Consider the following 13621-nt stretch of genomic DNA (forward strand, 5'->3'; position numbering starts at 1 on the left):
TCCCTACACTCATGCAGAAACTTTAAGAAATTAAAATCCCATTTGGAGCAATAATACCCTTAATCAAAAAAGTTATTAAAATATAAAAGCTGTGGCTTTTAGAAAAATGGCAATAATTAAATGTGCTATTAAGGAGGTGTCACTTTTCTAACAACTTCAACCAATTAGGAAAAAGTACTTTCAGAAGTCCTAGGTCTTTATGTCTGCTGTAAACGTAGACCACTTACAACCACTTCTTCTGGTGGGTGGAGACCATCCACTAACTGTATCACTTTCTGTTCACTTTCTTTTTCCTGGTCATTGTTTTTAAGAAAAACACGAAGTCCCAGGTATATTTCTACTATAGACTTTCATATTCCTAGAGACTTATGGAATGTGTTCGTGTGAGCAGTGAAGGGTACTCAAGGAAATATAAACTTCACTTGTGTTGTGTCCGGGGACAAAGACATGAAGATTCAGAAGTGAGACTATCATGCCTTCTCAAAGAGAAGACTAGATAGAATACAGGAGAGTCACTGTGTCTCCTGTCTTTTGTGTTGTCAGGAAAACCTAGTGTGGAATGTTGCAATAAATCTATGTCCAGACAAGTATGGAACTCTCTGAATTTACTTAGAACAAACAAATGCTAATTTGGGTGATATGCTGTGTTTATTTCTGCCACTGATAAAATCAGGGGGTGGCAAACTTTCTCCATCAAGGGCCAAATAGTAAATATTTTAGGCTTCTCTAGCCACATATGGTCTCTGTCACACACACACACACACACACACACACACACACACACGTGTGTGTGTATGTGAGTATAAAATGTAAAAATCTTTTCTTAGCTCACAGACTGTACAAAAACAAGATTGCAGGTCAGATTTTACTCAGAGGCTGTAGTTTGTGGACCCCTGCTATAGATACCTTCAAGAAAGGTACCTTTTAAGACTATTCAATGCCAATCATGTTTTGGAGAACAGAGCGGGGCTGCAAGAAATAGAGAATAAAGAATAGTTTGGAAGTATCACTAGTGCTCAAGCTCCATGAATAGCCATTTTATATACTCCAAGATGTACTAGTATTACTACTAAAAAAAAAAAAAAAAAAGAGGGTGTCATTCCCTATATTGATCTCACAGAAATTCCCTTTAAGCTGGAAAGCACTTTTTTAAAGTTAGTTTTTTATTACAAAGTACTTATAGAAATGATTTCTAAATCGAGCATACAAAGAACATAAACGTGCTAGATTATTTCAGCTCCAAGTTGTCTTCTAATTAAGGTTCTGTGACTTAAAAAATATTTTTTCTAAGTTTTTAAATAGAGCATTTGAGAAACTGGTGGGTGAAAGTACACATGATAAGTTGCGTACTACAAGGATCATTTTCAGTGCCCAGACACTATAAATGCTGAAGTCTCTAAAAAAAAATTAGCCTGAGCTTAAGTGAAAGAAATTTAAAACAAGTTGCAACTATTTATAAAGAAAAATGAAGCTTCCCTCCTTTTGACTCATCTCCAAATTTAGAAAAGAATTGTAACCTAAGTCCAACCACAATCAATGTAAATTCACTTAAAGCCGCAGATTTTGGTAGCTCATGTCTTACACCAAGGCAAACACTGAAAAGAATATAAACCATTTCAACAAACATGGCAAAGAACACTCAACTTACCTTGAAAAAGCTCAAATTCACTTTCTAAATCAAGAAAAAACCTTAATTGGTAAATTGATATCCTTTTCTCCCGATAGTGTGAACTTGACTGCTAGTAAAAACTAGAATATATGTTCTTATATTTTCTTACATGAATTTAAACAATAATATAACAAAAGACATAATTTTAGAGAGAATAAAAACCCAGGTGATTAAGAAAGTTTATGGTCATAAGGACACTGCCCCTCAAGCTGAGATAATGAACAAAGTAATATTCTCAAGCCAGTGACCAAATGAATGTACTCCTGTATTCTACTGATAATTAAGACACCTCAAAGAGAACCTACAAGAATTAGAGATAAACAAAACTAATTCACTCATTTTAGTATTTCCATTTGTTTTATATGACAAATCTGCAAGAGAGATAGCAAGAAAATGATTAGAGCTGAAAAGGAAATGCATCATATGGTTCTTTACCACAGGTTCATCATCAAAACCTTAACAGATTTTTACCATTTATAACACTTAAAAGGACAGCCATCTATAAAAAAATAAAAAAATCAACCGAATTCTTTTTTAAAGGGAATGATTGAGAAGTAGAAACCTCATGTGAAGATAAATAAGCTTCCTTTTTAGTTCCCCGATAAAGCACCCTTATGGGTCTGTAAACTCTAAAAATTAAGTAGAAGTAGACCTCTTGGAATGACATTACTAGTTTTCTTTCATAGTCATGAAATCAATTTAAGGGCAATACTCTTTTAAGGTTTTAATCAAAAAGAAACGTAATTAAGGCAGGGAAAATTTATAGCCCTGAGCCACAAAGCCTCAGTCTTGAATTTTTTATTAGCATTATACTGGGAAGAATAAAAAGTCCCTGACCCTAATTTAAAACCATTTTGCTAACAAAAAGAATCATAGCAACATATAAGAAACAACCTCTTAAAAAGAATGAGGAAGTCCTTTATACACTTATATAGAAAGATGTCTCAATATATTTTAAGTAAAAATAAATAAACAATAAGTACAGAAAGGAGTATTTATTGGGCTAAAATTTGGGTTAAAAAAAGAGAGGAAAATATCATTTATACATGAATTTCCCTATATCTCCATAAAATACCTCTGGAAAAATACCTAAGAAACTGACAACATTAGTTGCCTCTGATGAGGAAACTGGGTGGGCAAAGGTCAGAAGGGGCAGGGAGACGTTTCATTGTATATTTATAGAAACTTTTGAATTTTGAACCATATGAATACATGTAGTACCCTATTTAAAAATATAAGAAAGTTGAACCAACAGACAAAACAGTCTCTTACCAAATCTTGAGCTTCTTAGAGGGGGTCTACACAGGCCCATTACAGGATCTTTACTCACCACTAATACAGGAAGAGAAAACATTTAAAAAATATATAAAATGTCAAACATATTAGATTTATTATACAATCATCTATTTAGTCAGCCAAGTTTTTTCTGAGCTCTCCATTTTGCTAAGTATGGGAATACAATAGTGAACTAGAGAAAAGTTTCCTGCTATAAAAAATTTAGGGACTAGATGGAAAATTTTGCAGTTTTTCTCACCAGACTATATTTGCGTAACAAGAAAGGAATATCAAATAACACTTTTCTAAATTTCTCAATTAAGAACCAAAATCTGTACCATAGCACCAACTCAATTATCTACCCCATTTGTGGCATACCCTAATTGTGGATTATTTATGTCATATTTTAATTTGAGGGTTAACTTCCTGAGACTTAATACACTCCCTCCAATTACTTAACCTTGTGTGTGTTCAGGAAATGCAAACTCCAATCTTTAAAACAATGTTAATGTTAGCCAGGTTTCAGACTGTCTATGGTTCAATGGCATAGGGTTAATGAGGAAGCCAATCCCATTAAATAAAATATTAATGTTAGCCTAGAAATCCAATGTGTGTTTCCTCAAACAGCCTCACACAACATAAAATAAAATGCAATCTACATCTAAATTTGGGTTATATTGTGCTTTGTTTCATTTGTTTCTATAAAAAAGCAGTATATGGGCTTCCCTGGTGGCGCAGTGGTTGGGAGTCTGCCTGCCGATGCAGGGGACGCAGGTTCGTGCCCCGGTCCGGGAGGATCCCACGTGCCGCGGAGCGGCTGGGCCCGTGAGCCATGGCTGCTGAGCCTGCGCGTCCGGAGCCTGTGCTCCGCAATGGGAGAGGCCACAGCCGTGAGAGGCCCGCGTACGGCAAAAATACAAAAAAAAAAAAAGCGGTATGTTTGGCTCTGTATGAGAAGTGTAAAAACCACATTCTGAACCAGCTATCCCTGACCCCTGCCATTACACTGGCTGCCTATGTTTGTTTTCACAAAACTGACTTTATCCAATTTCCCCTTTACAGTATCAAGAAGAGAAATCTTGAAGGGGCACCCATTCATTTGTTCTAAAAATACTTACTGAGCATGATTTTGTACATCTTCAAGACAGAGATGTAGAGAAACAATTAAATTGACTTTGTGTAGCTCAAAAACGCAGAACTAAGATCAAGAGAAAGTTACAGCAAAGTAGCTTTTAGTTCAATAGTAAAATGAAAAACAACCAAATTAAGTGTTGTCTCCAAGACAGAATGGAGAGTAAGGGAGTGATTTCCACATCACTGCAGATGATCAACAATGCACAGATACATGTTAACAGAGGGACACCTACACTGATAGAAACTCTGAGTAGATGACTTCCCTAAATCTTCCAGTTCTAAGATTCTATGAAATATTATCAGCTGTTAGAATTTCACATATCAGGTATTTAGAACTTATATAAGCAGCTTTAAAAAGAAATCTTGTACATGTCTGTTACTCTTATTATTACAACTACCTTCCTCTTTTTCTCCTCTGTATTCTCATCCTTTTCAGGTTTAATTAAAACCTAAAACTTAACTTACTCTATAGACATCAATTACTATTTCAGTCCCCATCTTTTCATTTGAGCTTTTCTTGTATGCTCTACCATATATACAGTCCTATGTAAGATACCTGAAGGAGACAGACTAGCCCAGAGAGGTATGAGAATAAAATAACAAGTACCCTTCTTTAGTAGCAATCTCCTTCCTTTGTCTGCTGCTTTTGCTCACCACTGCACCCCCAGGCTCTAGCAAGGGGACTGGTATAAAGTAGGTGCTCAATAATATTTGGAGAATGAATGAATGCTGTAACTACAGGAGCCAAAGAATCAAATGTTCATGACAAAATAGAAGGTATTAAAAATATTTAACTATAATTATTTAGCCAGAAACCATAACTGTTAAAAATATTTAACTTTAGGAAAAGTAAATGAAATTTTCCTACTGTATTTTTAGACTATGAAATTAGTTTCATGAAAGGAATGAACCTGGCCATAGAAGAAGTTATATAGGTATATGTGGACTGAACTGACTGAACAACCTAATGGCTATTTCAATGTGAAAATAATGCAATTCTGAAACTTCAAACATTAAGCAGAGTTTAAACCATGTCCCTATTCTAAACTAATACAATCAACATTTTTTCACAGCTTCAAAAACAGGATGACAAATGATGTAGTTGTCTTTACTAGGTTGTTTTAGAAAGTGGCCCCTTGCTTTAGGTCATTATTTTCAAGGACATTTTTGGATAAAGTTCTCTCAGACCACACCACTGGCCCTATATACAATTATGGCACAATTCTGAATACCAAAGTTAAACTGAAAGTCTATGATTCTACAAGAAGGAAGGGACTATCTTTTTTCTTTTTTAATTGATGTATAGTCAATTTACAATGTTGTATTAAGTTTCTGGCGTATAGCAAAGTGATTCAGTTATATATTCTTTTTCATACTTTTCCATTATGGTTTCTTATAGGATACTGAATATAGTTCCCTGTGCTATACAGTAGGACTTTGTTATTTATCTATTTTATATATAATAGTTTGTATCTGCCAATCCCAAACTCCTAATTTATCCTTCCTCCACCCCCCTTGCCCCTTTGGTAACCATAACTTTGTTTTTTAAGTCTGTGAATCTGTTTATTTTTGTAAATAAGTTCATTTGTATCATATTTTAGATTCCACATATAAGTGATATCATATAATATTTGTCTTTCTCTTTCTGGCTTACTTCACTTTGTATAATCTCTAGGTCCTTCCATGTTGCTGCAAATGGTATTATTTCATTCTTTTTAATGGCTGAGTAGTATTCCAGTGTGTGTGTGTGTGTGTGTGTGTGTGTGTGTGTGTGTGTGCGCACACATAAACATGTACACATACCACTTCTTTATCCATTCAGCTGTTGATGGACATTTAGGTTGCTTCCATGTCTTAGCTACTGTAAATAGTGCTGCTATAAACATATGGGTGCATGTATTTTTCGAATTAGAGTTTTCTCTGGATATATGCCCAGGAGTGGGATTGCAGGATCATACGGCAACTCTATTTTAAGTTTTTTTAAGGAACCTCCAAACTGTTTTCCATAGTGACTGCGCCAATTTACATTCCCTCAAACAAGGAAGGGCCTATCCTTAAACTTGCACTTAAAGCAGTTTTCCATCAGTTAACTCCTGTTTAAATAATTCCTCTGCTAGAAAGACTTTATAACCATTCATTTAATGACTTCCCTAAACTCTTTCTCCTTTTATTAAGAGGAATGATACAGGAACATGCCAAGTGCTAGATGCAATATAATTTTTAAAAGCACCTTTTAGAGTAAGAGAACCCCGAGTATCTCAAGTCTCTCAAAGATACACATATCCTTATTTCTAGTTATATTGTAGCACAGTATGATATCGATATATTCCAGGTAATCTATGCATGAGTTCCATTGATCTATCATCTATACTGGGAAATGTTTTGTCTTTTCCATTACCAACTATAGCATAAGCTTCTTGAGAAAAAAGAAATGCTTAAGCAAAATTTTATGAACTTCACATCTCCCGTAAAGTGCCGTGAGGAAAAAACCCCCACCTTATATCTGTATGTTTTACTGTGTACAAACTGACTTGGCAAGTACTATATCATTTTTGCAGTGGCCTTGTGAGTTAGGCTGGGTAAGTCATACAGATAAAGGCCTGAGGTTCAAGGTGGGTAGCTAATTCAACCAAGGTCCAGTGCTCTTTCCACAACATTATGCAGCCATGTACCTCAACAGCAGTCCTTAAATACAGGCCTAATGTGAACTCCAAAAGACTGTACGAGACATTCTATTTTATAATCGTTTTATAATGGTCTATAGGCTGGTGCTCACCAGTCTTCATTACATCAATTTACTTAACTCCATAATTTTTATAAATTTACTATAGGTTTTAAAAATGAGAGGTTTTTGTTTCTCCCAGTATAAGGGACATGAAATTAAATCTCCTGTAAATAAAATTTCAAGAATATGGTTTTTCCACATGGCCTAGAAGGACTTCCCTGGTGGCAGAGTGGTTAAGAATCTGCCTGGGGCTTCCCTGGTGGTGCAGTGGTTGAGAGTCTGCCTGCCGATGCAGGGGACATGGGTTCGTGCCCCGGTCTGGGAGGATCCCACGTGCCGCGGAGTGGCTGGGCCTGTGAGCCACGGCCGCTGAGCCTGCGCGTCCAAAGCCTGTGCTCCGCAACGGGAGAGGCCACAACAGTGAGAGGCCCGCGTACCGCAAAAAAAAAAAAAAAAAAAAGAATCTGCCTGCCAATGCAGGGGACATGGGTTCGAGCCCTGGTCCTGGAAGATCCCACATGCCACAGAGCAACTAAGCCCATGTGCCACAACTACTGAGCCTGTGCTCCAGAGCCCGCAAGCCACAACTACTGAGCCTGAGTGCCACAACTACTGAAGTCTGTGTGCCTAGAGCCCGTGCTCCGCAACAAGAGAAGCCACCACAATAAGAAGCCCACGCACTGCAACAAAGGGTAGCCCCTGCTCACCGCAACTAGAGAAAGCCCACGCACAGCAATTAAGACCCAACGCAGCCAAAAATAAATAAATGAATCTTAAAAAAAAAATGGCCTGGAAAATCTGTTTATAGCACCTATCACTCAAAGCATTTTTCTAAGGTAGTTTATAATTTTAACACAGTACCATAGGCTATTCAAGGAATTAAGCATAAAGGGTGTGTTATTTGGAATTGAACTTGAACCAGATATTTATTCATTCTAAATTGAGAACAGAACAGTTTAAATTATAAGGAATAATCTTATTAGAAGCAATGGGTAAGGAAAGAAGTCAGGATTTGCGTTTAAAAATAAAAAGCCAGAGATGATCAGTTTCAATAGCTACAATCATTTATTGCTGTGGACTTTCCTAATATCAAAAAAAGCAAACTGAAAATAAATGGAACTAAAATCCAAAGGATGTTACGCATTAATGACAACTTAATCCTTTCCCTTGCTTTTCAAAATAGTTTAAACAGGTTTTAAAACATTAAGTAGACTATCAAATATACCCTATTGTCATGTTACATTGATACTAAGATGCAAATATTTTTACACTTTAACATCTCTGAAAGTGGGATGTATCATAAAATCTAAGGCATATTACAGTTTAATTGGCAGCATTTCTTCCTCCTAGGTGGTACATAAAACAATGACAGTGTATCTTACAACTGATGAGATCTTAGATTTGATGAAATATATTATCAAACTGAGATTGACCATATTGTGTCATGATTTTACAACGCAGATCATTTAATCCATTTTATTTTATTTATTTATTTTTGGCTGCATTGGGTCTTCATTGCTGCGTACAGGTTTTCTCTATTTGCGCTGAGCTGGGCTACTCGCTGTTGCGGTGCGCGGGCTTCTCACTGCGGTGGCTTCTCTTGTTGTGGAGCACCGGCTCTAGGTGCGCGGGCTTCAGTAGCTGTGGCTCGCGGGCTCTAGAGCGCAGGCTCAGTAGTTGTGGCACACGGGCTTAGTTGTTCCACGGCATGTGGGATCTTCCCGGACCAGGGCTCAAACCTGTGTCCCTGCGTTGGCAGGAGGATTCTTAACCACTGCGCCACCAGGGAAGCCCTTAATCCGTTTCAAATGGAAAGTAGTGTGACATATTCATTCATTCAACACTTAACAAGCTTTACTGAGTAGTAATTATTACATGGGACAGTGACAGTAAGGTACTTGGGGCAAATGAAAGGGCTTTGGAGAAGACAAACCTGGGTCTGAATTTGGCTCAGGTACAAGCAAGTAACCTTAGGGAAAAGTTAGCTACTCTGAGCTCCAGTTTTCTCACCAAAAAATGGGTACATCTATCCTGCATAGTTATGTGAATGAATTAACATACACAAAGTATATGGTATTTAGTAGGTACTCAAGTATGTGCACTGTCTTTTCTTGACACATGCTACTATTGCTTAATTCAATAAACAACCTATAAAGAAGATTCACTGAAACCCTGAATGAGGTATGATCTGTGACCCTTGATAGACCAGGCTATCATCTATACATAAAAAAAAGCAGGCACGTAAGGAAAACAATAAACTCACTCTTCTCACCTGGAGTCTGTGTTCTCCTGATAGTTTTCTTTGAGACGGTTGGGCTTAAAACAGTTTGTGAAGGTGGTTCATCCTCTAAAGAAAAGATATGACAATTCTAAAATTCAGAATATGTGAACTGAGTAGAGATTATGTATATTAACAGCAATATATAAACAGAAATGCAAGTAATTCATCCCTTCAGAAATGTGTTATTAGGTTTACCAAAACTTAGGAATTTAACTAGCCAGAACTATTCTTTAAGACAATATAAAAATAAACTATTCACCAATGATGCTTTACAACAAAATTACATTACTTTAGAAAATTTAAAAGATGGGCTAAAGCAGAAGAATGAAAAACGTGTAGATCCTTATAGATTTACTAAAATAGAAGTATATCCTTTATGTGTTAAAAAAAATTAGCTTATACAACTGCACCAGCCTGTGTGGGAGAGTCAATACAATTTAACATATATATTTTTTGCCTTCTAAAGCATTCTTCCAGATATTGGAGATACAGAATGAACATAAGCACGGAAGTATAGCGTGGTCCTTCAAATACATAAATATATATGTAGGGTCTTTGTCTTCAGAAGTTGACAATCTTAAAAAAAAAGAGAAAACTAACATATATATGGGTTAAACTGTCTTGAATTGCTACTCCCAATACTAATTTACATTATCTTTAACAGTTTCCAAAATCAACACACCTTCCAATGTGGCAGCACTTCACGTGGTAGCTCGTAAATGTGCAGCCTATTACTCTGCTCTAAACTGAAAATCCACCTCCTCTTCATCATATCCATCAAAGGTCTATCACTATGTAATTCCATTATGATTCAAATCCCCTGATTTTACCTCATAGGTGCCCTACGGGGAGCCAACATGAAACTTCATCTGTGACTCAGGGTTAGATGGGGGAGAGGGGGCAGGGTGGGAGAGGATGGATTAAGGGAGTTGATTCATCTGTGACTTTCCTAAAACTATACAATCACCTTGTCAGTATCCTTGCGGCCCATTCAGACGACAACTAATTAAAAGTCTTGCTTTGTCTGGCTACTACTTAACCATTGACGGTCCCCAACATGCGAATTTTTGCCAGAGACCATCACACTCTAGAAAGAGCGATCAGCTCAAATTTATCAGGCACTGGGAAGCTTCAAGTTCAGGATAACTGCCTTACCCTATTTCGGTGTAAGTATTTGGGTGGGCCCTCAAATCAATTCATCAACTACACTTGTCCTCAAAACGGCCACTCACAAAATTCCCCTCCCTCTCTCCCCACCTGGGTAGTGATGGAAAAAGACTGGAAGGTTAGAGGAGAACCAAAATTCTCAGCTAGGGACTTCTGGCCTCTGAGAGTTAAAAGAGGAAATGGAAGTGGCTTTGGTAGAAACATCCGCAGGACAAAGAGAACCGATATGAAACCCAGCCCGGAGTGATTCAGTGTCCCGCCTGCTGCCTAACTCGCCGTCCCAACGTGCAAGCCTGCAGAAAAGAGGCAATCCTGACACCCCTAAATTGATGCCCAAAGATGCACGCGGCTCCACGGATCTGCTCAAGTAGCTCTGCTCAAGTAGCTCGGCACAACTGCCTTCCCTTCCAGTGCCCCCGCCCCTGCCGCTTTCCCGCCAGCAGTCTGGGCGGACCGGGCGTGGGGTCGCACGCCCATCCGGGCGGAAGAGCCCCGAGGGGGTGAGGTCCAGAAAGGCACACGCCCGGCCGAGGCGCACACGCCCTCTGCATGCGCACGCTCGCGGCACTCCCTCCTTGGCTCGGGGCTGAGACTGTTACCTCTGTCGGCCTCACCTTCGGGTGAATGGGATTCCCGTAATCCTCTCCGGGTCGTAACCGGAGACGGCTGCAGCGGAGGCGGCTGTGAGTGCTGCTGCTGCTGCTGCTGGAGGCGAGTAGCCCTTCGCGTCTTCATCTCGGCTTCCGGGAGTCGCGGCTGCCTCCGCTGCCGAGACCGAAGGTAATAGGAGCGTTCCCTCACTTCCTCTTTCGCCGAATCGGGCCGGAACTCTTCTAGCGGAATTTGTCTTCCCACCGGGGCCTTTTCTTTGGCCGCCCGGGGCTCGAAGTCGCCGTACACTTCGGGCGGCTCTTCTGAGAACCTCACTTCCCGCCGGCCGTGGCGCGACGGCGTAGGAGTTCCATACGCAGGCGCGTCACTGCCGCCGCCATTTTGAGGGGCGAGCCGGGGCCTCGCCTCCCGTAGCGGAGCCCTGGGCGTGACGTACAGCCCCCATCCTTCCCTCTCCGGCTCCGCCCGCCACCCCTCGCCTGCCATAGTTGTTGACGTAGCTTGAGTCGATCGAGAAGGTGTTTTGAGGGGCCTGTAGAGTCTCCCGCCGTTGGTGGCGATGGTTTTTCGGGTGTTCGGCAGTGGTGTCGACGGTCAGGGAGGCAGTTGAGAGTCGCTCGGGCTGCCGCCTGCGTCGTCGCTGCTGTGCTGCAAACCCGCCTCTGGGCCCATCGTGTGTTCTGAGGGCTGTGGGAGAGGCAGTGCCTGTGCTGGGTCAGCTGCCGCGGGTCACTCCCGCCTCCTGGCTGAAGGCACCAAAGAGGAGGAGAAGAGGGAGGAGGACGTCGCTGTCCTCGGCCTTCAGGGAGGGAAGGAGGGGACGACGGAGAAGAGACCACTGGTTGGGCAGAGTGCCGGTACTCAGCCCGCTGCTCCTGGCAACTGTTGCCGGCACGCAGGAGACGTCCGGCCCGTCCCCCAGTACAGAGAACCTGGGAAAGGCGGAGTGGAGGGGAAGTTTCGGTCCTCACTCCCAGGCTGTTGCGCAGTTTTCCCGCAGCCTCTGATCGACTGCTGCCTCCGCCGTACCTTTCCAAGTGTTCCTTAGCAGGGGTTGATAAGAAAGATACTTTTGCAGGTGTCATCTTGGAGAAAATTTTAGTTTCAAGGTCCTTGGGAAGGCATTTAACCACTTTTTAAGTTTTCAGTCCCTCGTTGAGTGTACGAAATCGGATCTACAGGCATACTGGGGTGGATTAACATTTGCAAGATGTGCGCATAGCAAACAGTCTTATTCCTGGTTTCGTGTAAAAGCTGTAGTCCAGCAGCACTGTTCAGAAAGCTTGCTAGTGCTGTGTTATGGACAGTGAGAAATGAACAAATATTTTAATTAATGACGGCACTGTAATTTTCACTTGTAATCCATTATTTTTACTTTGATTCTGGGCATGACTTGATATACTGCATTTGATATAGGGTTTTCCTGCGTTTAGTTTACTGAATAAGAAAGCATGATAAAAGCCTGTGTTCCACCTCTGTGTACCGTATTTGCAGATGTGGATAATCTGCAAATATCTAACCAAATTTAGACACACCGAGGGAATGTTAATTAAGTTAGTATAAAGTCTGAACAATTATTGAAAAAAGATTAATCTTGCCTTCAAATATACACACACTTCTTGGACGATTTTCTATAATTGATTTTAGTGACTAGATTTAAAAAGTTGCAATTTGGATAGCAATTATAGTGAACGAGCCTCAAAATTTTGAAGGTATTTGTTTATTCTTTCATGTATTTAAAATCACTTTAGAATGTTTTTGAGCAACTCATTTGTCCAAACTGGGCACAGATTTCAATTTAATGAAATCTTAAGGTGTTCAGTGTTTTCACTAATTGTCCGAAAATTTGGCCACAGACGAGGAATTACATGCTTTAGAAATCACCTAGGTTTTTGCCTGTTAGGAGATTCATTTAATTGAGCTTTTTTTTTTTGCTGTATACAATATAGCCAAAGAAACCGAAGGAATAGCAACATGGGAGATGCTACTATAAAAAAAAATCTTTTGTCTTAAGGGAAAATTAAAAGCATGTTCTCCCTCGTCAGCCTGAGTTGGATAGTATATTTGGAAGATTCGTGGGACTTAGTCTTTTCTGACAAAATGCTGAAAAGTGTTGATACTTGGTTAATACCTGGCTTTTATTTAACTAATGCTTTATAAGGTACCTATTATATTACTCATTATTAACATGATAGTAAAAGTTCTGTAATAGATGAAATTATTAAAGAATATAAAACTTTATAGTATTAATATACAAAGTTCATATTATGAACAGTAATGCATATATTAAGAGCCTCTTTAAAACAGTTACCAGGACAGGTGACTATATGGAAACTTGGTTACAGATTGTAAAACTTAGTTTTGGGGGACATATTAAAAAAGAGAGGACAGGAGATTCTATATATTATTGAATATTCAGTACATGTGTTATTTTGTAATTAAAAATGCTTGTAAGAGTTTAGGAATGGTTTTCAAAGAAACAGATCATGAGACGCTTGAAGTAAAATCAGAGGAACGGCAACTTTAATTTAGCATTAACACATATATTTGCTTAGGATTTTCCCTCTTTATCTAGGTAATAAGGATACATAATCCTAGCTCTGCCATATGTGCCTCCCACACCTTAGCAACTTTACAAATACCAACTTTCATCACTGAGAGGTAAAGGTAAACCCTTGTCAAACCAGATATTCTGCTATAGATGTTTTCCAAACTACAAGGGTGGCCCAAAAGAGGTGACATTACAGAGGCAGACTCA

At 39.5% G+C, this 13621-nt stretch overlaps 1 protein-coding gene across 1 annotated transcript in view; it reads right to left on the reverse strand.

Annotated features, from left to right (window-relative positions):
* Positions 1–11349, reverse strand: part of TOR1AIP1 (torsin 1A interacting protein 1) — a 52618-nt gene extending 41269 nt beyond the window's left edge. Inside the window, exons 1-3 of the mRNA XM_007448518.1 lie at positions 10866–11349; positions 9076–9150; positions 2942–3001 (exon numbers count right to left, since the gene is read on the reverse strand). Of these exons, the coding sequence (XP_007448580.1) occupies positions 2942–3001; positions 9076–9150; positions 10866–11349 (619 nt within the window). The remainder of the gene's footprint in view (positions 1–2941; positions 3002–9075; positions 9151–10865) is intronic.
* Between the last annotated feature and the right edge of the window lie 2272 nt (positions 11350–13621).

This window comes from Lipotes vexillifer, unplaced genomic scaffold, assembly GCF_000442215.2.
Source record: "Lipotes vexillifer unplaced genomic scaffold, Lipotes_vexillifer_v1.1 scaffold76, whole genome shotgun sequence".
NCBI classification, from domain to species: domain Eukaryota; kingdom Metazoa; phylum Chordata; class Mammalia; order Artiodactyla; family Lipotidae; genus Lipotes; species Lipotes vexillifer.